This window comes from Vulpes lagopus, chromosome 6 (genome assembly GCF_018345385.1).
Source record: "Vulpes lagopus strain Blue_001 chromosome 6, ASM1834538v1, whole genome shotgun sequence".
Lineage (NCBI taxonomy): Eukaryota > Metazoa > Chordata > Mammalia > Carnivora > Canidae > Vulpes > Vulpes lagopus.
In genome coordinates, this window is record NC_054829.1 from 116,407,721 (window position 1) to 116,435,298 (window position 27,578).

The 27,578-nt window shown below is 34.0% G+C and overlaps 1 protein-coding gene across 6 annotated transcripts in view; it reads left to right on the plus strand.

The window, feature by feature from the left end:
- Nucleotides 1-27,578, plus strand: part of KIAA1109 (KIAA1109 ortholog) — a 211,643-nt gene that overhangs the window by 98,148 nt on the left and 85,917 nt on the right. For all 6 annotated transcript variants that reach the window (XM_041758126.1, XM_041758130.1, XM_041758131.1 and 3 more), the window contains exons 29-45: nucleotides 933-1,770; nucleotides 4,842-4,912; nucleotides 6,356-6,529; nucleotides 7,023-7,143; nucleotides 8,150-8,296; nucleotides 8,686-8,813; nucleotides 9,387-9,586; nucleotides 12,441-12,638; nucleotides 13,326-13,537; nucleotides 16,724-16,875; nucleotides 17,364-17,514; nucleotides 17,679-17,831; nucleotides 19,466-19,706; nucleotides 20,998-21,140; nucleotides 23,875-24,094; nucleotides 24,557-24,715; nucleotides 26,156-26,331. In XM_041758126.1, the coding sequence (XP_041614060.1) occupies nucleotides 933-1,770; nucleotides 4,842-4,912; nucleotides 6,356-6,529; nucleotides 7,023-7,143; nucleotides 8,150-8,296; nucleotides 8,686-8,813; nucleotides 9,387-9,586; nucleotides 12,441-12,638; nucleotides 13,326-13,537; nucleotides 16,724-16,875; nucleotides 17,364-17,514; nucleotides 17,679-17,831; nucleotides 19,466-19,706; nucleotides 20,998-21,140; nucleotides 23,875-24,094; nucleotides 24,557-24,715; nucleotides 26,156-26,331 (3,484 nt within the window). The remainder of the gene's footprint in view (nucleotides 1-932; nucleotides 1,771-4,841; nucleotides 4,913-6,355; nucleotides 6,530-7,022; nucleotides 7,144-8,149; nucleotides 8,297-8,685; nucleotides 8,814-9,386; nucleotides 9,587-12,440; nucleotides 12,639-13,325; nucleotides 13,538-16,723; nucleotides 16,876-17,363; nucleotides 17,515-17,678; nucleotides 17,832-19,465; nucleotides 19,707-20,997; nucleotides 21,141-23,874; nucleotides 24,095-24,556; nucleotides 24,716-26,155; nucleotides 26,332-27,578) is intronic.

A 27,578-nucleotide genomic window follows, 5' to 3' on the forward strand; every position in this document is an offset into this window, starting at 1 on the left:
ATGCAGGGAGCTCGATGTGGTACTCGATTCTGGGTCTCCAGGATCAGGCCCTAGGCTGAAGGCAGGCGCCAAACCGCTGAGCCACCCAGGCTGCCCTATTTCTTGTTATTTATTTCATATTTCCATGTCTTCCATTTTTCTCTCCATTTCTTCTTTTTCTTCTTTTCACAGCCCGCCATTTGTTAAATCTTATGAATGATAAGGACTCTGCTCTGTACCTTTATCTCCACTCACTCTATGAGTGATTGGAGATTCATAAATCTTATGAATGCTAAGGACTCTGCTCTGTACCTTTATCTCCACTCACTCTTCCTTAGACAGTCTCAATAATGGTTTGCCTTTAATTATGATCTGTGGCCAACATCTTTTAAATGTAAAACCCCAGCCATAACTTCTGTGCCTGTGGGCTCAGCTACCTTTTGATATTTCTACTTGTATGTTTCATGGAGACCTCAAACTCAACCTATAAAAAATGACCTTGTACCTCTCATGCTCAACTTGTTCTGCCTCAGTAAATGGCACTGGCATCAGTTGCTGAAGGTAGTGATAGTGGGGTTAACTATAACTTCTTCATCTCCTTCATCCCTCTCATTTAATTGAAGACCTGGTATATTTTGTTGGACACACTTTTAAAGGATATAAAAAATAGTCATAAATGCATTAGTGTCCATGAATTATGGATAGAAGATTATACTTTGGGGTAAAGTTTTTATTATATTGTAAGCTGCCTCAGTTTTTTTGGATCTACATGGGATATGAACACATTGTGCTGCTTTGCTACTTTGTATGGATATCTCATTGTAAAATTTTAGATTTTCCTTTATTTGTAAAGTAAATGATTAAAATTACTAAAAAGATTTTATAAGTACTTGTATTTACACTTAAATTATGTGATGTACAGTAAATGGTAATAGCTTTGCTTTGCATTTTAGTATGCCTCCAGAAATTTCAGGAAACAGCCCCGTGTCTCCTAATACTCAGGAAAAATCAGTAGGTCAGTCTCCTCTGAGATCTCCCTTGAAACGACAAGCCTCTGTATGTTCCACTCGACTTGGGAGTACTAAAAGCCTTACTGCTGCTTTTTATGGGGACAAACAGCCTGTTACAGTTGGAGTCCAGTTTAGTAGTGATGTCTCCCGAAGTGATGAAAATGTACTAGACTCACCAAAGCAGAGAAGGAGTTTTGGTTCATTTCCATACACACCATCAGCAGACTCCAATTCATTTCATCAATATCGATCAATGGATTCCAGCATGTCGATGGCTGATAGTGAAGCCTACTTTTCTGCAGCTGAAGAATTTGAGCCTATTAGCAGTGATGAAGGCCCTGGAACTTACCCAGGTAGAAAAAAGAAGAAAAAGCAAACACAACAGATTGACTACAGTAGAGGTTCCATATATCACAGTGTGGAAGGACCACTTACTGGCCATGCAGAAAGCATTCAGGATCCCCGAACTCTGCCATTCAAAACTCATCCTTCTCAGGCTTCATTTGTTTCTGCACTAGGTGGAGAAGATGACATTATAGAACATCCATATGTTGTAGAGGTTGAGAAAACAGTAGAGAGTGAACAGATTACTTCTCAACAACCTGTGATGAATTGTTATCAGACTTACCTTACTCAGTTCCAGGTAATTAATTGGTCAGTGAAGCACCCTACTAACAAAAGAACTTCTAAGTCCTCACTGCATCGTCCCCTCGATCTGGATACTCCAACCAGTGAAGAAAGTTCATCATCATTTGAACAGCTTTCTGTTCCAACTTTTAAGGTATAAGCCAAATCATTAGTTTCTGCTGATATGTTTACTTAGATAAATCAATTTTTCAGATGTTTCCAACATTATCGGTTATTTTAACTACTCTCTGAAAGAACTTCTGAAGTCATGGCTTCAAGTATGACAATAAATCTCAGAGTTATTGATGAGTATTATAAGTCTAAGCTTCTCAACTTGATTGTCACAATGTTAATCAATTAACATATAGTCTCTGTCTACATCATGCTAAGATTAGGATCAAGTCTGAATTCAAATTTTTGTCTTAAAAAAATTTTGGAACTGATTTTAATAGCTGGTATTCTTTCTACTATTAATCTGTAACTGCTGCTGTGCAAATCCCACGCACTGGACACTTGAGATCTTATAATTTAGCAGGAATTGATTATTATCCTTTTTTTTTGTATATTTTTTATTGGAGTTCGATTTGCCAACATATAGTATAACACCCAGTGCTCATCCTGTTCAGTGCTCTCCTCAATGCCCATCACCCAGTCACCCCATCCCCCCACCCACCTCCCCTTCCACTACCCCCTGTTCGTTTCCCAGAATTAGGAGTCTCTCATGTTCTGTCACCCTCTCTGATTTTTCTCACTCATTTTCTCTCCTTTCCCCTTTAATCCCTTTCACTATTTTTTATACTCCATGTTTGAGTGAAACCATATAATGTTTGTCCTTTTCTAATGAATTCCGTAAATAGCTTCTTTTTTTAAAAAGATTTTATTTATTTATTCATGGGAGACAGAGAGAGAGAGAGAGAGGCAGAAACACAGGCAGAGGGAGAAGCAGGCTCCATATAGGAAGCCCAACATGGGACTTGACCCCGGGCCCCCAGGATCACGCCCTGGGCTAAAGGTGGCACTAAACCATTGAGCTACCCAGGCTGCCCTGTAAATAGCTTCTTAAAGGAAAACTAAAAATACTTCAAAATAAATTGAGGGATAATAGCCAATATGAAAACTATTTTTATGAAATTATACATTTATGAGAGAATTTTTTATGATTTTAAGAACAAAATTAAACAGGTAAAATGTTATGGAACTGATTAACTGTTTAGGAATCTTATGTGGTATATATTTACATAAACACACACATATGTAAAATGTCTAAATGTTTATTCATTCTTAATTCAGATATTTATTATATACTGTGTGTCAGGCATTTTTATACAGTAATAAGGAAAATGGACATAGGACTTAGAGTTTAGATGTGGGAGACAGTTAATAGTTAAACAGGTAAGTATATGATTACAAGTTGAGAAGAGTCTTACTTAAGAAGATAATCCAAAGATGCTGGGATAGAGAATAATGGGAGGTGGAGCTATATATATTGTATTGACATGAAAGGTCTATCTGAGGAGGTAATATTTAAACTGAAATTTAAATTATGAGAAGGAATTGATGATGGGAAGACTTAGGCATAGGCATGAGCCTTGCTAAAATTCTAAAGTGGGAAAGAAGTCTGCACATAAGACGGTAAGTTAGCAGGGAGACTGCTCATTTTGAGAGTAGAGACTCAAACAAGGACCAGATCATTAAGGACTTATAGACCATGGTATCAGTAGTTATAATTTCATTGAAATTTCATTAGGAAACTTGTGAGAGCTTTAAGGAAACGTGATCTCGTGTACTTTGACTACTGAATAGAATTGAATTATCATAAAGCAGAAGAAGTGGGATGATTACTCAGGAAGCTGCTGCATCAATCTGTATAAGAGATAATAGGGCTGGAAGTGTGATAAATGGAGTTGGAATGTATATATATATATATATATATATATATATATATATACACACACACACACACACACACACACACACACACACTGAGCAATGTGTGTTGAATGAAGAAACATTAGTGACAAAGTTTTGGTTTGGTGGGTTTTTTTAAAGATTTTATTTATATGTTTGAGAGAGGCAGGCAGAGAGAGCATGAGCAGGGGAGGGACAGAGAGAGAGGGACAAGCAGACTTCCTGCCAAGGGGGTAGTCCACATGGGCCTCAATCCCAAGACCCCAAGATCATGACCTGAGCCAAAGGCAGACACTTAACTGACTGAGCCACTCAGTACCCCCAAAGTTTTGGTTTTAAGGTTGTGCCAATTCTTGCCCAAGATAAAGTGCCCATACAATTTCAAAATGTTCTCTATTCCATGTGAAAATATGTTAGCATATGAATTTTCCAGTATAAAACTCAATAGTACTTCCAATACAGAATTGTACCTAAGAGGTTAGAACTATTTTAGTATTTTCCATAAATTTTCTAGTTTGATTAGTCAGTCAAATTTCTGAGGTAAATAAGTCAAGGAAGGAATTCCTATCTTTAGATGATTTCAAAATAGAATATAGGTGGTAAGAAAGTTATTTTTCTCTATTAAATCTGAATAACTGACTAGCATCTAAAAGGATTATTTAGTATGAATAATCACACACATTATTTGATTTGTTATCTTTTATGGATATACAAGTTAGTTTTTCCTATAACTTAATGTTTCTGGGGGATTCTTTCCCATTTAAAAGTGGATTGTGCCAGGAGACGATTCTAAAATTAGTTTAAGAAAAGATAAGGAATTCTGGAGGAAAGACATTTGTAGCATTTATTTTTAAGCCTTAGTTGAATAGTCTTTTACCTTCACTGTGGAATCCTCCCCGCTCTGCCCCGTCATTTGTCTGGATAATCAGACAATGAAATGCCTATTTTATACGATTTTCTCATTTGTCTATTAAGTATATTTTAAAGATTTATTTCTTAGAGAGAGAGAGAGAGAGAGAGTGCAAATGGGTGGAGGGGCAGACAGGGAGAGCAAGAATCCCAAGCAGACTCCATGCTGAGTCCAGAGCCTGACTTGATCTCGCGATCCTGAGATCATGATCTGAGCTGAAACCAAGAGTTTGGTGATCAGCCAATTGAGCCACCCAGGTACCCACTGTCTGTTAAGTATTTTTATTGTACATACAAAGTCATATTAACAAGGTAATCTGGATACTCACAAATACCATTTGATAGCATAAAATAAGAGAACAATTAACATTAAAATTCTAAAATGTGAGTAATATTTTATTATTTTAGGTTATCAAACAGGGACTCACAGCTAATTCTTTACTAGACAGAGGAATGCAACTTTCAGGATCAACTTCGAAGTAAGTAGAGATTACATATTTTGAAGTTTAAGTTATTATATTAATATTAAGTTTAATATTTTTAAGTCTTTCTTGGTTATTAGATGTGTAGAGTTTATTCTGAGAAATAACCATTATTTACTTGACTATAAACTTTATTTATTTATTTAAAAATTTTCCCTTATAATTTAATTCTTGGAACTATGGTTTATTTAGAAACGCAATGGTTAATTTCCGCATATTTCAGAATTTCAAAAGATATCACTTTGTTTTTAATTTCTAATTTCATTTTGTAATCATATTATATGTTCTTTTTGATTTCGATCTTTACATTTTGTTGATACTTGTTTTGTACCCCAGCTTATAGTCTGTATTGGTGAGTGTTCCAACAAGCAGTACAAAGAAAAGTGTTTTCTGTGGTTGTTGGATGGAGTAGTATTCTACACATGGAGGAGTTGGTGGATGGTGTTTATTCTATAAACGTACTGGTTTGTTCATATTTTTATTGGTTGCTGGGAAAGTAGTTAAGCCTAACTAAAGTTGTTAATTTATTTGTTGATTTATGTATTTCTGCCTTCAGTTCTTTTTAATATTCTTTTTAATCAGTTTTTTAATGCATTTTGAAACTCATAGTAGATTTTGTACACTGTTATGTCTGCTTATATCCTTTTATCATTACAATAGTTTCTTCCTTAGGTCCTGTAGTAATTCTGTTCTTTAAGCCAACTTTGATATTAATCCAGCCACCTCCAGTTTCTTAGGCTTAGTGATACATATGTATTCATGGAGTATCTTTTTCCATTATTATTTTTTTTTTTTTTACTTTCAAACTATTTGTGGTATTTATACCTAAAGTGCATTTCTTATAAACAATAAATAATTGGCCTTGCATTTTATCTTATTTCATTTTTTTTTATAGCTTCTCATTTTTATTAATTCATTCTTACAAATGACATTTCATTGACCATGATGGGTCAGGAATTGTCCAGGGCCTTGGAAAAATGAAAGAAAAAAAAGATTAGTTGTGGAACATTTTTAAAAAATTCATTACTGTAAAAAAATCAACTCTGTTGATTGGTGATCAGCAATGACTTGTCAACATTTATAAGCAGTTACTAGCATTTCTGTTAGACATGCTATGCAAGCTATGCAAACTTGGCATATCAAAATTAGGAAATAATAAGAATTCAGTATTGTAGTTTTCATATTTTGGAAAAGGCCCATCAAGTAAATATATCAACATTTTTTTCTTACTTGATCTATTAACCATCTTTGATCAGTTTGCATTTTTGTACCCTACTTGTCTCTGCAAAGCATTTGGGACATTAAATATCTAGTTCAGTTCCACAAAATTTTTAGTTTAAATAAATGTACATTTGAGTGGTCATTCATCTTAAGGAACCTCTAACTTCTGTTCTTTTTGATGGTCTTTTTAACATGTATTTTGCTTATTAAATTGTATAGTACACCATATACTCCTCTGGAAAAAAAAGGTGTTGATAACACAGATGATGAAACATTGACAGAAGAGTGGACCCTGGATCAGCCAGTCTCTCAGACCAGGACCACAGCCATAGTTGAAGTAAAAGGGACTGTTGATATTGTTCTGACTCCTCTGGTGGCTGAAGCTTTAGACAGGTACTAATTTTGTTGAAAAATATAATTTTTAACTACTATTTTATAAAATGATAAGTATATGTGATATGATTAGTATATGTTATATGTATTCAAAAAGAATGTTGATGGCAAATTTGGTTGAGGAAAGATGAACATATGTTCAGAAAGGTCTGTTATCATTTGCTGCTTTTTCAGCATAAATAATTGTATTGCAATATTGTAATAGTTATATTGCATTATATTTTCCATTTTTTGCATTGGCTGATGAGCTTAAAATGTTTGAACACCCAGGAACTAATTACTATGTTTGGCATTCTTACTGCTATCTCTTAATGAAGAAATAAAGGGGAAGTAATAGATTTCTCTCCCCTGCAAGGAGCTTATAGTCTATTAAGAGAGACAAAACTACCATGGAATGAAATATAGAATGGAACATAATGGAACAGTTTAGATAACCTAGACCATAGTATTAAGTGATATTTAAGTTTTTCATTTACTATTTTTCTTGCCTCAGGTATATTGAAGCAATGGTTCATAGTGCTAGTACACGTCATCCAGCTGCAATTGTAGATGATCTCCATGCCAAAGTCCTCAGGGAGGCTGTCCAAAATAGCAAGACTACCTTCTCAGAAAATGTAAGAACTTTTTAATTCAATGAGTATAGCAAATTGAATACTCTTCATGTGTATATGCTATCTGAACTTGAGGGAAATTGAATGTATTAAAATTTTATTAGCCATTTAAATTAGAATACATGGACATTTCTAAATAGTCTTTATATGTTGTTGGGTCCTTAAGAGTTACTATGTATAACTATACTATGGATTAAATAGCAATAAAATATTTATTAAATTTGTAGCTTTATTTTTTCTTTTATTTTGGAAGTAGCTTAATTGTAAGCCTTTCCTAAAGAACTAAGTGAATGAGCATTCTTCAGGCTGATACATTCATTTTCTAAGAAAGTAAGACTGCATGTTATTTTGACTTTTCTCTGTGATTAGATAATTTATATCTTAATTTTTTGAGATTATTTTTGCTCACCTCAGTGAATCAAGTCATCATCTCCTGGTGTGTGATAATCTACTTATACTGTATTTCTAGCTATGGAGCCAGTTTCTTAACAGTCATATCCTGGTGCTCTTCTGGTGATTGTCCATATGACTTTCAAATTTATCTGGGTCATATTTGGGCTAGAGACCCTTTAGAGGCAAGGTTAAGTGAGACTATTTTTAATGATCCAGTTATTCAAAACATATATAGGCAGTTAGGGTAGAGGAGTACACATCAAAAGAAATTTGAAAATATTCCCAGTCAACAAGGAGCCAGTTATCAAATCCCATAAATGCTCTCAAATAAATACATTAGTGATTCTAAAATAATACCTATTGCCATTTTTTTTTCTGTCTGTTTCTCTATAGACTGGTTTCACTTTATTTTATATCATTTCTTTCAGCTCTGAAGCTGCCAATATTTTTCCTAGCTTTTTGGGGTTTGGACTTTAAGAGTATGGGGCCTAAACTGGATTGCAGCTGGCATATAGATGTGCATAAAGGAACAGAGTGAATAAGCCAGTTGCTATTGTGGATGATGTAGAAATTATGAAAATTCTGTGAAATAACAATTCTACTTTAATCTCTTCAGCTATCTTCCAAACAAGATGTTAGAGGAACAAAAACTGAGCATGCTACTATAGGAACAACTAACCAAGGACAAGCACAGACAAATCTTATAATGAAGCAAGATAATGTAACAATTAAAGGTCTGCAGGCTAATGTTAGCATACCAAAGGTAACAATTTAATATTTTAAAATATTTTCCTGTAAGAGGAGAACATTTTGGTGGTTTTTATCCTTTATGTTTTAAACTGAATGGTGATAGCATAGATTATCATATCAAAAAATATATCTTGTTTCTTTAATGATCTAATATAAAAATTAATATAATATAGTCTACTTAAGTGTAATATTGGGGAGTATTTACTAAAATATTCCACATCCATCCAATAACAATTGAATTATGATTACTTTATGAGTCTGTGTTCATACGCTTTATCTTCATTACTCTCAGACACATAGATATACCATTCTTAACAGTAGTTTTTAATTTTGTTGAGTATCTTATGTTTAAGTGATAATGTTTCACTTTATCCCTGAAATTTGTGACATTTTGTGTGTTAGGTAAACTTATGTTTGTTACAAGCCTCCGTGGAAGAATCTCCAAGTACAGCTCCTAGTAAAAGTGTGACTCATGTTTCTCTAGTAGCTTTGTGTTTTGACAGAATTGCTACGCAAGTTCGTATGAACAGGTAAAGAAAGATTGTATTAATTGAAACCATAGTTTTCTTATTGGATGTAAAAGCAAACCATAACCATTTTAATACATTTCTGAAAATTCTAATGTTAAAATTCAAAATTGATATTGGAATTTCAAATACCACTATAGATTAGCAAAGTAGGGGATGCTCCTGGGTGGCTCAGTCAGTTAAGCATCTGCCTTCAGCTCAGGTCATTATCCAAGGGTCCTGGGATCAAGCAGCACATCAGGCTCCTTGGTTAGCAGGGAGCCTGCCTCTCCCTCTCCCTCTACCTGCCACTCCCCCTGCTTGTGCTCTCTCTATATATATGTCAATTAAAGAAATAAAATCTTTAAAAAAATTAGCAAAGTAGGTTTTTAAAAGTTTTACTGTTTTTACTCATACTATTTTTCAATAAACACTGAAGAATTTGTTATTAATATTGGTTTAATTAAAATGGTGGAATTTTTAAAAACTACTTATTAAATGGTTTAATGAACTGTATTACTTAAATGTTAGCCATCATGGGTTTTTTTTTTCTTTTTCTTTCTTTTTTTTTCTTTTTCTTTTTCTTTTTCCATAAAGAGGTGTGGTTGAGGAGACTTCAAACAATACAGAACCCGGTAGAACATCAAATTTTGATAGGTATGTCCATGCCACTAAGATGCAGCCTCAGTCATCTGGATCTCTCCGATCAAATGCTGGAGCAGAAAAAGGCAAAGAAATTGCAGCCAAGTTAAATATTCATCGAGTTCATGGGCAACTAAGGGGTCTCGATACAACAGGTAGGATTCTACAACAAATCGTTTTTTCTTTGACATGTATAAATGTAAGAGGATTTTGCAAAAGGGAACGTTTTTCTTTTTGGAATATTAATACAATTTGAGTATTTTATAAGAGAAAGATATCTCTGCATTTATTGAACACATGATATTTAACTATTTATTCATGTTCTATGAGAATCAAGTAAACTTTCGTAGGAAAGTAAGTGGTGTGCCTGAAATTAGGAACTGCTTCTGTCCCCTGTTTTCTTCATGGTATCTGCTTGCTCATTATAGACAATAGAGTATGATCTTTATCGTCTTTCTTTTTAAAATCATTCTGTTGGCACAACTTATTAAAAAGAATGAATTGCAGTATCAAAAGCAGATAGTCAAGTCTGTAAAATATAGTAGCAATGAGAACTATAGACCTGGCTATGCCTCTTACAGTGAGGTGAAAGAGAAAACTAGAAATGTCACAAATCCTTTTAGTATTTTTGACATAATTAACTGCATGTAGAAGCTTAAATGATCTCAGATTGTTAGAGATTCAGTCTAGAAAACATTGAGCTCATTAGTCTTATGAGATGATTGCTATGCTAAAATCTACGTGTGGGACATGTGACCAATCCTGAATGAACAAATGATTAGCTTGAATTTGCTCATTGTATTTCATAGGCTCTGAAGGTTCTATGCTGCTTCTTTTTTTTTTTTTTTAAAGATTTTATTTATTTATTTATTCATAAGAGACACAGAGAGAGAGAGAGAGAGACAGGGAGAGAGGCAGAGACACAGGCAGAAGGAGAAGCAGGCTCCATGCAGGGAGCCCGATGTGGGACTCGATCCCAGGTCTCCAGGATCACGTCCTGGGTTGAAGGCAGATGCTAAATTGCCGAGTCACCCAGGAATCCCCCAGGTTCCATGATTTTTGTCTGTATTCTGAGTTTGTGTAACTGCTGTGGATTTCTCAAAGTTAATTTCACCATCCTTGTGTGTGAGAGCAAAACATTTGGCCTAAGGATTCCAAATAAAGAGACTTTTCATAGCTACCTGAGATCTATCATCCTAAAGCTGGTATAAAATGCAGTGGCTTGGGACACCTGGGTGGCTCAGTGGTTTAGTGCCTCCCTTCAGCCCAGGGCGTGATCCTGGAGTTCTGGCTCGAGTCCCACATTGGGCTGCCTGCATGGAGCCTGCTTTTCTTTCTGCCTGTGTTGTCTCTGTCTCTCTCTCTCTCTCTGTGTCTCTCATGAATAAATAAATAAAATATTTTTTAAAAATGCAGTGGCTTGAATATAAAAAGACTTAGCTCTGTAGTTTGCACTGGTAACCAGTTTGCACTTGGATGTTGTACAGAGGGTTAAGTAACTAAATAGAATTTTGAAAGGCACACTATTGCAGAAAAAAAGTCATCAAAGACAAAACATTGTATAAAAACTCAGGGAAAAAATGTAATTGACTTTGCTTATATGTTCATAAGATATCTGTGGAAGGATTCTCAATCTAATGATGTTTGTTACCTATAAGGAGAGGAAGTGGATTCCTGGGTGTGGTGTCAGTTTTCTTTGTATATATCCTTTCACACATTTTGGATGTTTGATCTATACCAGTGTATTACCTAGTCAAAAATTTTAAATCAAATTTAAACTTATATCATACATCAGAATAAATTCATTGAAGGCAAATATAAAAAAATAGTGAGAAAATCATAGAAAAATGTAAGTGAATATTTAGTCTCTGATCGGGAAGATTCTCTAATCATAAAGGTGAAATATAATATTTTCACATGATGGAGTATTATATAACTATTAAAATAATATCTTTGAAGAATTTTAAATGCCCTCAGGAAATTATGGTTTACTGTTACTTGAAATATGGGAACCAAAGCTGTGTTGTTTGTAAAATAATCTTCTAAAAAGCTAGAAGGAAATTTAATTTGAATATAAACAAATTATCTCCGGGTAGTAAATTGACGTTTTAAAAAACATTTTTTTTTTTCTGTGTTTATTAGGTGTAATCAGAGAAAGAAATGAAAAAAATAAATAAAATATAAACCTTTGCCAGACATGTAGGATGTTAGTTTTCATATTGCATACTGTAAGTGGTAGAATTATGGCAGTGTCTGTTATGAATTGTAATTATATAAAATGTATTAGCATAAAGTAATCATGTAGTAAAAGCTATAATTTTACTAATTTCTAATTTTTTCCTATGGCTGGGTAATTAATTAAAATAATTTTTTATTTTGTAAGATGATGAAAACGTATTTAAAAATAGTTTACCAGGATCCCTGGGTGGCTCGGTGGTTTAGTGCCTGCCTTCGGCTCAGGGCATGATACTAGAGTCCCAGGATTGAGTCCCATCAGACTGCCTGCATGGAGCCTGCTTCTCCCTCTGCCTGTGTCTCTGCCTTTCTCTCTCTCTCTCTCTCTCTCTCTCTCTCTGTGTGTGTGTGTGTGTCTTTCATGAATAAATAAATAAAATTAAATTAAAAAAATAAAATAAATAAAATAAAATAAAAAATAAAAATAGTTTACCATGAAGCTGAATTATTCAGAAGCTTTTTTTACTTCAGATTTTTCGAGTACCCTATAATCTTTCAGACATTAATTCATTCTGCCTCTGAGCAATTATTTCTTAATTATATAATTGTTTTTTTTTTCTGCCTTTTATTTCAGTGTGATTCTGGTACTTTTTAAGTTGTAGGATATTAGGCATTATTTTAGAAATTGATTGCCCTATTTACCTTTCTTTTTGACAGAGTATTAAAATATCTTTTAAGACAGATACTGTGCCAAGTGTTTACTTTCCTGTTTTTTTTTTTTTTAATACAAACTTCTCTGTCTTTAAAAATGGTTGTATTCTCCTTTGATAATAGATATTGGTACCTGTGCTATCACTGCTATTCCTTTTGAGAAGTCCAAAGTTTTATTTACTCTTGAAGAGTTGGATGAGTTTACTTTTGTGGATGAAACTGATCAGCAAGCTGTTCCAGATGTAACTCGAATAGGTCCCAGCCAAGAAAAATGGGGTTGGATAATGTTTGAATGTGGACTTGAAAATTTAACCATAAAAGGTAAGCATTTTTTTTTCTCATTTCTGCTTAAATGAGGGATAGATTGTCCCCATGTTCTTACAATGGTTTGAATAATTGTAACTTTGAATAACCTGAATCATCATATTTAAGCAGAAAGTTAAAACCTGGGATTATTTATACCAGGGTAGATGCCCCATCCCAATTGCATAAGTGGGCTTTCCCTTTAATGTATGATTCAAAACTAATGGAGCATCTAGACATACAAAACATAACTGCCTGAACAAACAAAATCTGTGGTTCAGAAAAAAATTTTTTGAATAAAATATAGAACTACCCAGTTTTTAAAAGTTTACAGTTTCTTTAGAAACTGGATTTTTGATTAGTAGAGCTTTGCAGATGAAAATACTATATATAAATCCTTTATTCAGCGAGACAGACTGACTTACAGTTATATGTAGTTTTCTTTTACATTATTGTACTAGTAATATATATATAAAAGGAAGGCTGAGTTGTTTATAAGACTGAGGTTTAGTCATATATAATAGTAATCATATATGACTATAATTCTTTACCTGATAATCCAGTCTTACATTACTTTTATAGGTAAAGGCAAAGTTTTGATGAGAAAAAAAGATCTTTATGAATTTTTATTTTTATCTTTATGGGTATTGTAGAGTACAGTGTTGAGACAGCCACTGTTTTTAATATATTCTTTCATTTGTTTAGGAGGAAGACAGTCTGGTGCTGTATTATATAATACTTTTGGAATTATGGGTAAAGCTAGTGTTACAGAAAGAGGTGGCGTGCTGACATCTAATAATTCTTCTGATTCTCCAACTGGCAGTGGCTATAATACTGATGTCTCTGATGATAATCTCCCTTGTGATCGAATAAGCCCTTCTTCAGACTTGAATGGAAATTCTGTTTCAGATGAACAAGTTGGTGAATTTTTAATAATAATAGTGCTTTGAAAAGATAACAGAAAACTACATGCACAATTCAAAGTTAATTTCTGGAATATATTTGGTTCTTTCCATATTGGGATTTTGCTTAAATAGTAGTCCAGGTATTTTGGTGATAATTCTTCTACTATAATATAATTTCTGAAGCATAGGTACCATACCACAGATATATTTATATCTAATATAATACCTTGCTTAATGCTCTGCTCATATTGGGCGCTTAATAATATTTGTTGAATTAATGAATTATAAAATTTCAGAAAAGTAGGCGTTGCTTTTAGCAGAATTCATGTAAATACTTTGTTTTGTTACTGGTAGTATTTTATGTAAGTTGTAAATACTTTCAATATCTAATCCATTTCAGTTAGAGTCTTAATACCTTATATGGAACTCATTTATTATTTTTATTATAGTAGAATGTCATGATGATTAATAATAGCAATAATAAAAATATTCAAAATTCTAGATTATGGAAGAGTTGTACCACTAACTGATGAGTACAAGTTATTTCCTCTTTGAAATTTCTTTGTCTATAATGGTATTGTAATGATATTGATCTTCTGGAGTTGTGAAGATTGAAGGAGATAATACATATGAAAGATCTAACTCTGTGTCTAGCATGTAGTAAGAACTCGGTAAATGTTTTTTAAACACACATATATGTGTATACACTTCGGATCATTTGAAAATTGGACCACTTGGGATCCCTGGGTGGCGCAGCGGTTTGGCGCCTGCCTTTGGCCCAGGGCGCAATCCTGGAGACCCGGGATCGAATCCCATGTTGGGCTCCCGGTGCATGGAGGCTGCTTCTCCCTCTGCCTGTGTCTCTGCCTCTCTCTCTCTCTCTCTCTCTGTGACTATCATAAATAAAAAATAAAAATAAAAATAAAAAACCTTGTTCTTTAAAAAAAAAAAAAAGAAAGAAAGAAAATTGGACCAATTGAAGAAGAAAGAAACTTTTAATTAAGAAATGTCATGGGTATCCACCATTCATTGGCATAATCACTTCTGAACGCCAGGTTTCTGGGAATTTAGTTTTGAAACATTTATTTTGATTTGATGCATAGTTTAAGAGTTAATCATAGTTTTCTTGTGAGGTCTTTGGATGTTTTTGAGTGGTGTTTGGGGATTAGCACTTTAATTAGGGAAATTTAAAAAATACAATACTTTTTGTCGCTGGACAAAAGAAGTAGGAAGCCAAGCTGTTTTCTTTTGCCTTCTGTTCCACTAAAATACTTGACAGAAACTCCGGTATCTTCCTTGATCCCTCTGATCCTACTCTCTATGCTGAATGTCCCTAAATTTTGTAACATTGCCTTCTTTGGGTTCTCTGACTTTTTCTGGTCCATATTCTCATTCATTTCTTTGTCCTCAAATGTGGGTATTCTCCTCATGTTCTTTTCTTGGCTACTGAATTTTTTTGTTGTTATTGTATGTCCACTCCTAGATTTATTTCCTAGTCCTACTTCATAATGTGATGACATCAGTTATGCTTTTAGTAGCAACCTTTCAACTGAGCATCAGAATTGTATGAGGTGCCCTTCATCATTTACACATGCCATAGGTACCAAAAAATGAGTCAACCTAAATCCACTTTATTTATTATTTATATAATATAATATAAATATATAAATATAAATATAATATAAATAATATTTATTATTTATATAATATAATATAGATATATAAATATAAATATAATATAAATAATATTTATTATTCCTTTGCTTCACATCTATTATAATTAGTGGCTTAATATATATAAGCCCACTAACCTTTTAAAACTTTGAGTTCTTGAAGACTCTCTTCTCTGTCTTTTGTATACTTAGTGTCTAGCTCACAGCCTTGTCTGAAACCTACAGGTCAGATGTATTTGCGAATTCAGGGTTTTTTTCCTTTAACAGAAAGGTAATATGGTGTGTGTTTTTGTATGTTATATAAACTCCTGTGGAGTCTGAGACAGCACTTCATCTTGAAATATTTAAATGCTTTTGCAGCACAACATTCATAAAAATTCCAAGTGGGATAAATAGCCTCTCATCAAGTTCAGATCAAATTTTGATGCTGCATTTACACAAAAATATATAGATCTTTCAGAATGTTCTGAGTTTTAGAGTTGAAGTTAAGGAATATGGACTTATGTTTAGCATCTGCTAACTTTAAAATTACTATTGTCTGTAGTTCACATTGTTTTGTAGCACTTAGGATTCAAAGCTGTTTTGTGGATACTCTTCATTCCTTAATCATCCCACAAAAAAATGCCAGTACTTTCTTCATCTTGACCAGTAATAGCTAAAAATGAATTAGCTGTGAGGAGACATAACAGGCATTAGACATTTTTGTTTCTTCAATATTATGCTTACCACCCTGCATTCTAAAGAGTGGTGATAACACATTTAAAAAAAAAATCCTGTTTCTTAATCCTGATTCAGATTGCTAGCATATAAAATAACTAAGAATTTTTTATTGTAGAATGTTATTTATATGAACATGGACCACCCTAGTACCTTTTTTTTTTTTTTTGGAAATTCGGAATATTTTATTAAAAAGGATCAGATAGTAGATTGCAGCAGGAAGCAGAAGACTTAGATTCTATCACTTATTCCTCTTGACAGTTGTATGGCCTTTGGCAAGTCACGAAATCTCTTTTTCTTTCTTCATCTGGAAAAAATAACACTTAAACACCCCTAAGCAAATGTAATTGAAGTGATCAGGAGAAACCTTGTTCTAAGATCTCTGTTTATGGCTTACTACAATGCAGTGGTTTTTCAGACTATGTTCCTTGGAACCTCAAGGATTTATAGGTATTTCTCAGAATCAAGATTAGGCTGAGTAAGGTTTATGTTACCTGTTTTTTTTAATATTTTATTTATTTATGCATGAGAGACAGAGAGGCAGAGGGATAGACAGAGGGAGAAGCAGGCTCTTCCCAGGGAGCTTGATGCGGGACTTGATCCCCAGACCCGGGATCACGCCCACAGCCAAAGGCAGGCATCACCTAGGCGTCCCTGTTACCTGTTTTATATAAAAGTGTCACTGTGGAACTTGATTTGATGGGAAGATTTTGTACTTAAAACATTTACACATTTAACATTTAACCTCTGCACTAATGGCTTTAAGGAGCTATACATTAATAGGTTTTTGGTTTTTGATTTTGTGTAGGATGAAGGAGTCGAATCTGATGATTTGAAAAAAGATCTACCTCTGATGCCCCCACCTCCAGATTCATGTAGCATGAAGTTGACCATCAAGGAAATTTGGTTTAGTTTCGCAGCTCCCACCAATGTGAGATCTCCTACACATGCATTTTCTAGGTAAAAAGTCTCAAACATGTAGTACCATTCCTTGATGTTTCTTCATTTTAAATAACATACAATTTTGTTTCAGATATTTTTTGAATTATTTTTTCTGATATATCTAGCATTAGGGGTACCAGTTTCTTACCATCTTTCCTGCTTTATGCTTTCTGCAGCATTGGTTTTATCTTGTTTGACCATTTTTTTTCCTAGGGCTTTAGTTTTACTATTATATGTCACCCCGCCGTGAACTTCTTATTCTTACCTCTAATATGTTTTAATACTTTTCTTTCTTTTCTATTATCTATTCCTCACATTTTCTATTTATATGTTCATAATTTATCTGGTAGCCAAAATGAGAAGTAATTTTGCCTCAATAAAATAGCCACTAAGTACAGTATGTATGGGAGATTGTTTGAAATACAAATCTTGACACTTGCTTTTATAATTTTTTAAAACATTTTCTTTTTTTTTTTATTTTTTATTTTTTTAAAACATTTTCATAGGCAGCTGAACCTTTTAAGCACTGCAACTCCAGCTGTTGGTGCATGGCTTGTTCCCATTGATCAACTCAAATCATCCTTAAACAAATTAGAAACTGAGGGCACCTTGAGAATTTGTGCTGTTATGGGATGCATAATGACAGAAGCATTAGAGGTATGTCTATTAGCAATACAGAGTATCCTACAGTTTTGTTATTGGACATGCTGTTCATTGGTGTGGGAAAACATCAGACCTGCAAGTTCTTGATTACTTGATATGTTCTATTTGCAGTATCTTTGATATATTACTCTATATCTGTTGTTTTTGCTTTGTTTCAGAATAAAAGTGTACATTTTCCCTTAAGGAGTAAATACAACAGGCTTACAAAAGTTGCCCGTTTTCTCCAAGAAAATCCTTCATGTTTACTGTGCAATATACTGCACCACTACCTGCACCAGGCAAATTACTCCATCATTGATGATGCTACAATGGTGAGTTACTGAAACTGTAAGTTAGCTTTAAAGAAGCCTCTATTCCTGGGGCGTCTGGGTGGTTCAGTTAGTTAAGCGACCATCTCTTGATTTTGGCTCAGGTCACAATCCCAGGATCATGAGATCAAGCCCTGTACTGGGCTCCATCTGGAGTCTGCTTGGGATTCTTTCTCCCTTTCTCACTCTCTCCCTCCCCCTGCTCATGCTCCCAAACCCTCCCTCACCCTGCCCCCCTCAAATAAATAAATCTTAAAAAAAAGAAAGAAGCCTTCATTCTTTGAGGAGCCATTCATTGGCCCATAGGGTTTGAGGTAGGAGAAGCAGGAAAAAATGTCTAAGGAGCTGAAGGCATAAAGAATTTCAAGCAAAAAAGTAATTAGCATGAAATTTCACAGAAATGTTTAATAATATGAGGGCTATTAATGGTTGAAGGGAGAATGTTTAATAATATAAAATAAATACTGTATATGTCAGCCTATGGAAAAGCACTGTAGAAGATAGCACCTCATCATTAGGGGTTTAGACCTTGAGGATCTCTCTTCTCTCCAAGCTTTTGGTCAATAGAAAATACACAAGAAATTTAGCCAAATTAGGGATCATTGTATTAGTATTATTAAGGGCCAATCAGGCTCTGATAACCTCCAGTGAGAGAACCTCTAGTAAATGATGGATATGAAAAATTAGACCTGGGACTATTATAGTGCTTTCTACTCCTACGTTGTGAATTAAGGATTGGAGGTACACAGTGCAAGGCTAATTTGCATATCTAGTTATAGGCAGAGACCCTGAAACAGAGAGAGTGGCAGGCATTTCCCATGGATGGAAGTTCTGCTGAGATAAGCTTTGCAGGTAAGAGGAAGAAATGCAAGATGGCTCTCCTTACTTGAGTATAAGAATGAAAGGATAGGCTCAGAGATCTGATGTTCCTCAGAAAGTAAATGAGGTGATTTCTGCTGTTTAGTAAATGGCTCTCTTCAATTAGAGCCATTTGTCTAACACAAGGAATTATAGGAAAGGACATGGAGAAGAGTTAGATATTTTCCTTTTAGGCTAAGACTCCAGTTAGAAAAATAGCCAAATTTTAGTCATTATCACATGGAAAAAATAGCCAAATTTATAGTCATCATTGTGTGGTATAAAATATATCCTAAATTATGTAATTGTTACTGATAATACATTTAACTTTCAAGGCAGTTACAAATCCATCTGCGTTCAGCATTGAACCATAGTAATTTATTTTTTTCTGTTAAAATAGTGATGGTTACCTAATCTTTGAAGGGAGTAATTTCATTTCCTCTTTGTTTGATAAATATTCCTGGTAGCTCAAAATACAGTTGATTTCCTTAGCTGAACAAAAAAAGGTAAAGTGGACTGAATGCTTCTTAAGGAGAATCCCCATTTTGCGCCTCATGTTTAGCCTCATCACCTGCACTGTTTATAACAGAAAGATGCAATGTTGCGTTTAGAGATTGAGTTCTATTGCCAGTTTGAAATACTCTCTTTTGTGACCTTAGACAAATTATAACACATAAATTATAATTTCTTCATTTCTAAATGGGGGTTATGAGATTTAAGTGAATAAATATATGCAAATACTTAAGTAGTAATTTACTATTATATCATTGTTATTACAGAGTGATGGACTTCCTGCTTTGGTAACTTTAAAGAAAGGTTTAGTTGCACTGGCAAGGCAGTGGATGAAGTTTATTGTAGTGACACCAGCCTTTAAAGGAGTTAGCTTACATAGACCAGCTCAGCCACTGAAACCTCAGTCAGCTGTGGACCATGAACATGAAGACGGACTTGGTCTAGACAATGGAGGTGGTCTTCAAAGTGACACCAGTGCTGACGGAGCGGAATTTGAATTTGATGCAGGTGACTTGTAAATATTTTAGTTAGATATTATACCTTGGTGACATAGTATAATGTGATAATTTTCATCATTTGTGTCCCAAATTTGAAAATGTTATGGCTTAATTATACAAGTATGATTTGTATTAGTCCAAATAAATGATAATAATGTTGGAATCTTTATACTGACTTTAGATTTTTACATTTAACTTCATGAAATACGATGGAGTTCTCCTAATCTATCCTGTACAATAACAGACATCTTTGCAAAGCTAGAATGTTTTGAGTGAAGCATATTAACTTCCTTTTAAAATTCATATTTAAAAAAATAAAATTCATATTTATATTTGTTCATCATCTTTCCTATAACACAGTCTCTTAAATGAGTCTTTAAATTTTACATGGTACCAGGTTGATTCTGCATTTATATAATGTTTAGAGTCATTCATTCGGCCTATAATTCTGTCAGCATCATGGCTGTGCCAGAACACAGACAGTGGGTACACATTTCAGAGATATATGTGCACATTTTAATGCTTTTTCAAAGATAATCCTTTGTTATCACAGCATGTAATATTCAATAATGAATTATGATATTTTGGAAAAAATATTAAAAGTACCACAGAAAAAGACAGTAGCCTTAAAATTAGAGCTTTCATAATATTGATTATGTTATGAATTATGTTACAATTACCCAGCTTTTTTTTTTTTTAAACTTTATAGAAAAACGAATATGCTGTGAAGAGAGGTTCCTGGGTAGTTCAGTTGGTTAAGCATCCTGACGCTTGATTTAGGCTCAGGTCCTGATCTCAGGGTCAAAGATCAAGCCCTGTGTTGATTCTGTTTTGGGCATGGAACCTGCTTAAGATTCTCTCTCCCTCTTCTCCCTCTTCCTGTGCCCCCCACCTCCCGCCCTCACTCACCAGTGTGTGTACTCTAAAAACACATACAAAAAAACAAACAAAACGTTCCTCCTAATTAACTATCTGCAAATGCCTGAGTATTTTTGAAAGTATTGTACTTTGAACTTAGTTGTTTTTTTTTTTTTTTTTTATCTCTATACCCTTCAGACTGGCTTGTGGAGAGACTAGAGCTATTTGTTCCTTTCTTGAGACTGAGAAAATTGGGATTGGGAGAATAAAAGACAAAAAATAATATTAAGGCAGATTCCACAGTTAATTTCAAGGAAATTTAATTAATCTATTTACTCAAGGAATATGTAAAGTTGAGTATAGTTACACCAATAGAAACACTGGTGTTGATGTTTCAAGAAAATGATCATCTTTAGCCCACTAATTTTTTTGAATTGTTTCAGCCACAGTCAGTGAACACACAATGCTGCTAGAAGGAACAGCTAACCGTCCTCCACCTGGTAGCTCTGGACCTGTAACTGGAGCTGAGATTATGAGGAAACTTTCTAAGACTCATACCCATAGTGACTCTGCATTAAAAATTAAGGTACATTATTGCTGTTTCTGGTTAGAGTAGACTTCCAGAGAAGACCTAAATTTCTGCTATATCAAATTCAAATATTAGGTATTTAAATGTAAACATTCAAATAGTATTTTATACTCAAGAATGAATAGTTTAATAATTCAATAATAATAAATATTTTTATGTTTAAATGGACATGATTAGCAACTTAATATGCAGTTTGAGTTAAGCTATTTCATTATTTTAATTACACTGTTTAAGAAACTTAACCAGTGCTTGATAAGACACATGTATAACAAAGTAGTTGACTAGCACCTTGGGAGCCAGACAGCCTTGGTTTCAGTTCTGCCTCTGCCACTTAGTTGCTTTGTGACTGAACAAGCTTTTAACTGTACTTTGTGTCAGTTTCCTTATCTGTAAGATGGAGATAACAATAGCAACTTTTTCTAGAATATCCATGTTAAGAAATAACTGTGTTTATACGTGAAAAATGCTTAGAACAATACCTGGCACATAATAAGCATGTAAGTTATTTGTTGTTGTCATGGGTTTTTTATTTTTTGTTAGTTTCCTTTTATGAGCAATTAAAATGACAGTCAGTATTTTAACTTTCTTTGAAAGTCTGGATATAGACTTACATTAATATTCAGAATCCATAAGGTAAGTGACTGACAATTTTGCCATATTAAAATATAAAATTTCTACACAGAAAAAGTTAACATAAACAAAATAGAAAGATAAGTGTCAAATGGCTGATTTCCTCATATATAAAGATCTTTCTAATCACAAAGAAAAAGAACACAATAGAAAAGAATTGGTTAATGGGCAGTTCACAGAGAAATAAATACACAAATATGAAAATGTTATATTATAATTAAAGAAATGTAAATTAAAATGAGATTTCCATTTCCACTGATCAAATTGAAAACAACTAACACGCACATGCAAAAAAAAAAAAAAACACTAACACATTAGAACAGTATATGTTGGTAAAGAAAAGGGAAAACAGACTCTCGCATAGTACTGATGGGTGTTTAAATTGGCACAAACTCTTTGAAGAACAGTTTGGAAATTTGTATCAAAATTAGAAAGGTAAAGTTCTTTCACCCAGTATATACCTGTCCAGGAATTCATTCTAAAGAAATGAATGGGGCAGCCTAGGTGGCTCAGTGTTTAGCGCCACCTTTGGCCCAATGCCTGATCCCGGGATAACCCGGGATCCAGTCCCACATTGGGTTCCCTGCATGGAGCGTGCTTCTCCCTCTGCCTGTGTCTCTGCCTCTCTCTCTCTGTGTCTCTCATGAATAAATAAAATCTTTTAAAAAAATTAAAAATAAAGAAATGAATGCTCATAAATGCTCTATGACACATGTGTAATAATGTTCTTTACAATACTGTTTATAATAGGAAAATAATGGAAGCAACAAAAATGATTAACCAGTTGAGGACTAATAAACTAGTGTACCTTGATACAGATGTGTACCATGAAGACTTCAAAAAGATGAAGTAGATCTCTAAGTGAATATGGAATGGTCACCAAAGTGCCTGGATTAAAGTAAAAACAGAATATAGGGTGATATGTATCTGTATGTTAAAGAAAAAAAAAGGATAAATATGTATATATGCTTTTATAGTTATAAATTATTTAAAGGAGGATAGATATAAGAAACACTTGAGTACTTCTAGGGGAAGGGATCTTTTAGACCGGAGCTCAGGGAATACAATTTATTGAATTTTCTTTGTGCTTTTAAAGTTTTTATTCTGTGTAAGTATTGTTCTTTTAATTAAAACATTCAAAAATAAAATAAAATAAAATAAAAAAAATAAAACATTCAGTAATAGTTTAATATACATTTTTTAAAAGTTTGAACTATTAGGCTTACTCTCTCTATATAGTATAGTTAGAAGCCAGGATACTTTTAAATTCTAAACTCTTCATCAGTCTGATTTCTTCCTGTTTGATAGTTTTTCCTAACCCCACAAACATGCCTTTGTTTATGGATTATAAAAGTCCTCTTAAGACTTGAATTGCAACACTTTGTTTCAGATCTCTTCTTTTCAGGATCTTTCTGTCTGTATAGCCTTTTCTTGTACTATTTTAAACTGATCTGAAATTCTAACCTTAGTTGTGATAGAACAGATAGAGATGGACAATTCTGTAATTTTTAAATTTTCCTCAGAGAATTGCTGGAAATTGTTTTTTACTTATTAGAACTCTACAAAAATCTCTTACAGATTTTCGTTATCAGGGTACCAACAAGAATAGTACAGTATTGAGAATTTGGGGCTAGAAATCTTACCACCAGACACATTCTTCAGATTTCAAAGGGAGTTAATAATTTATTGTTTAAAATAAGTGAATGATAATAAAAGCTGTCCTTTGAATTGTCCTGTAAAGTTTAAATTTTTTTTTAAAATATTTATTTATGATAGTCAGAGAGAGAGAGAGAGAGAGAGGCAGAGACACAGGCAGAGGGAGAAGCAGGCTCCATGCTCCGGGAGCCCGACGTGGGATTTGATCCCGGGTCTCCAGGATCGCGCCCTGAGCCAAAGGCAGGCACTAAACTGCTGCGCCACCCAGAGATTCCAGTTTTAAAACATTTTATGTACATTTGAGATTCACCAAATCTAGTAGGCACAATCTGTTCTGGTATAAACTGAATAGTAACTATCAGTAATAGCAACAGTAATAGTAGTAGTAGTCATTAGCAGTCATTTTTATATGCATAAGAAAGAGCCCTGTGTTGTCCTTTTGTAGGGCATTCACCCATATCATTCTTTGAGCTATACCAGTGGAGACACCGCCACAGATTCTCCAGTGCATGTTGGACGTCCCGGGATGCCAGTTAAGGAGAGTCCAAGGAAGGAGAGCCTACTCAGCTACCTGACTGGAAGCTTCCCAAGCTTGCACAACCTCCTAGAAGGGACTCCTCAACGAAGTAGTGCAGCTGTAAAAAGCAGCTCTCTAACAAGGACGGGTATATCCTAAGTTTTGACAATTACAAGTTTATTTCTATGTGAGAATTAAAAAAAAAAAACCCACAGGACTTAAGTTCATTTTGATTTATACTTTGGTTGCATAACTAATTTATGTATTATACCTTATTTTTGAAAAAGTATTTGGGGAAATTGTTCTGTTTGTAACTTGTTGGTGTCTTCATGCCCTTTTTTGGATTTCTAAATTGCAGCATTTGACATTATTATCAATCTAGTTGTGATATAGGATGATGTCTAAACCAGTCAATAGTAAATTTCTTCTTGTTATATTAAAAATAAGTTACTTATTAATGCCTTAACATCCAAATGCCAACATCATGCAGTGAGTTTGGAAATATCTGCAAAAAACAATTTAATCTCACTTAAAAAATAATTTACATAAATCACATTTTCTGCTTCTTATTATGTAAGTAATACTGTACTCAATAAGCCTTTATTTTCAGGAAATACAATGGCCACTGATATGTTATCTGAACATCCCTTGCTATCTGAGCCATCATCTGTGAGTTTTTATAACTGGATGTCAAATGCTGTGGGTAATCGTGGAAGTGTGGTGCAAGAATCTCCTGTTACAAAATCCGCACACAATAGTCTTCCATCAGGTATTGAGTTATCATGTTTCTTTGCTTACCTGTCTAAGGGGCATATGTAAATTTTAATAAAATCCTATTTTTCACAGAATGAAAATATATCAAATGTTTAATCTGTTTAGTTAAAATTTGCCCATATGAAATGCCTTTGTTAATACTGAATTGAGAGAATTAATTGTAAGCAGTCACTTGGTATTCTGTGGAAAGACAAATATGTCAAATATGAGATTGTATATAATTTAAAGAGTTTAAAACATCCAGCTCATGTAGCTAGTTTAAGTTTCAAAATACCAAAGGAGGTGAATGAAAAAAAAATGCAAAGAATATGATATAATGTACCTACAGTACAGAAAATATTTTTTTAATTTTTTCAGATTCCTCTGAGAAACAATAACTAGCATTCTTTTATAGTTAGGGTTCTAAGAGGAATAAAATAATATTCTTGCCCTTGAGGAGAAATGAGAACAATTTATTAATTTTAAAAGAATACATATAAACAACAAGACTGACAGGGAATTCACCAAGAAATGTTGGTGGCTGTCTCCAGAAACATAAGTGGTGCCACCCTTCATTTTCTAGTTTTTCTTTTTTGGGATATTTTTCCACATTTACTAGATGCTTGTAAAAAAAAATTTTTTTAAAGAATATGTGAAGTAGCCTTTGATCCTGGTTACTGAAGGCAGCTGAAATTAATCCATGTAATAGCTATTTGCATGTCTAGCAAATTCTATTCAGATAGAAAATTTGAAATTATGATTGGTTGATAAGTGACTACATAGTCCTTTGTTTTGTTGGTGTGTGGATCACTCTTGAATCTGGAATCTGATCCTAATTATGACTGCATTCTAGTTCTTAGCATTGGCTCTTAGTTGCAGAAGTTAGACGGACCACATTTCGATCAGTTCTCAGCAGTGTTCTAGCACTAGTCTACTGCACGGTTTAAATTTTAAGAAAACCAGAAAAGAACATTTCGTCTTTATCTTGGGTCCTTTGCCTGGGGAGTTAAAGGATAAAGGGAATACGTGGAAATAAATAGCACTATTTTATTTTTGTTCTGCCTTAGGAAAGCATAATTGGGAAGAAATTTATATGTGGGACTCTGACATCTGTGGCTTTTGCCCTGCTGCTGTCTGTAACTGTTCCTCAGTGCAAAGCTAAGGGGATATCAAATGTTTTTCAAAGATCTGGCCTTAAAATTCTGTATTTTGAACTGACTGGCTCTAAAACAGACTTCATGTGTGAGGATGACTGATACTTTCTGAAATTTTAGTTTAATTTCATTTTTATTATTGGATCATGTCTATAAAATGACCAAAAAGTGCTGGGTTGTTTTTTTTAAATAGTCTGGTTATACTGCTATAATAACGGGCTTCATGAGTTTATTTTGCTGTTCCTTTTTATGTTGTTATTTCCTCATAATCAGATTCTATTCTTGAACATTTACTCTGTTAGGTGTTGCACCCAATCTTCCAACAATACCCTCAGCCTCGGATTTCAACACTGTCTTATCTAGTGACCAGAATACGTTGGATGGAACACATTCTCAGCATAGTACTAGTCAGGATGATGTGGCAGGTGTAGAAGAAGCCAACCAAGGGTTTCCTGCTGTGCAACTTGCTGATGCACAGGTGAGCCAGTCTGTTTTTCTGTAATTATAGTAACCCCTCATTAGGTAGTTCTTAACAGCTGGAACTGTCTAGTTATATGCACCTGGGAATTCTGGTGAAAATCTTTTTTTCTGTGATTGTCTGAGTCTTCATGCAAAAAAGGAAGAGCCTTTTAAAAGCACATAGGTTAATTACAAATGCAAATTTAGCATCTATAGATATGCAATAAACCGAAGAATAGCATATCGTTAGTTGTCCCATACAGTAACATTTTTGATATGTGGAGATACAGATCCACTAAATAACATAACTAGAAAGCTAAATTTAATCCTGTCCTTTAGAAGGCTGTGTTAAGTGCTATGTTAAGATTTTCTGAGTGAGCATTTGGGAGGCCCTGAAGATTTTATTTTATTTTTTTATATATTTTTTTAATTTTCCTTTATTTATGATAGTCACACAGAGAGAGAGGGAGAGAGGCAGAGACACAGGCAGAGGGAGAAGCAGGCCCCATGCACCGGGAGCCTGATGTGGGATTCGATCCCGGGTCTCCAGGATTGCGCCCTGGGCCAAAGGCAGGCGCCAAACCGCTGCGCCACCCAGGGATCCCGGCCCTGAAGATTTTAAAGCAGAGGAATAAAGTGACTAGAACTGTACATGTGGAAGTATTATATAGGTTATTATATGTGTTAAATGGATTGAAGTAGAGAAACTGTAGGTGAAAAGATGAGTTATTGAAATAGTTCACATAAGTGATAAATGAGGCTTTTAGCTTAGATGGTTGTGGCTTTGATAAGGTAAAGGCAAAATAACGTGGAGGCCTTATTCGATTGTTTAAATATAGGAGTGGAGAGCAAAATCCTTAGAAATGAATATTTTAGTTTGAATGATCACAAGGCAAGTGGGCGAGTGGGACCGTTGGTATTGAGATGTTGTTTTTTTCAGGATGAGAGACTCAAGGACAGTTACATACTTAGGAGGAATTAGGAAGATCTCAATCAGAAAAAGAAAAAAGGGTAAACTAATAGAGCAAGATTCAGGGAGGAATGAGGAATGTTAGAATTTAGAGTCATTCAAAGAGAGAGATGTTTTAGACATAAAAAATTACTTTTTTTCTGAGAAACTAAGAGGGCATTAAGGACAGTTCACAATTATACAGTAAGTTTGCACATTGGTAGCTTCAATTTTCTCTTACAGTAGAAGGTAATTTATGTTAAGAAATATATCAAGCACTTTTAAATTTTTTTGAGACTTCTCCAAAACATTGGAGT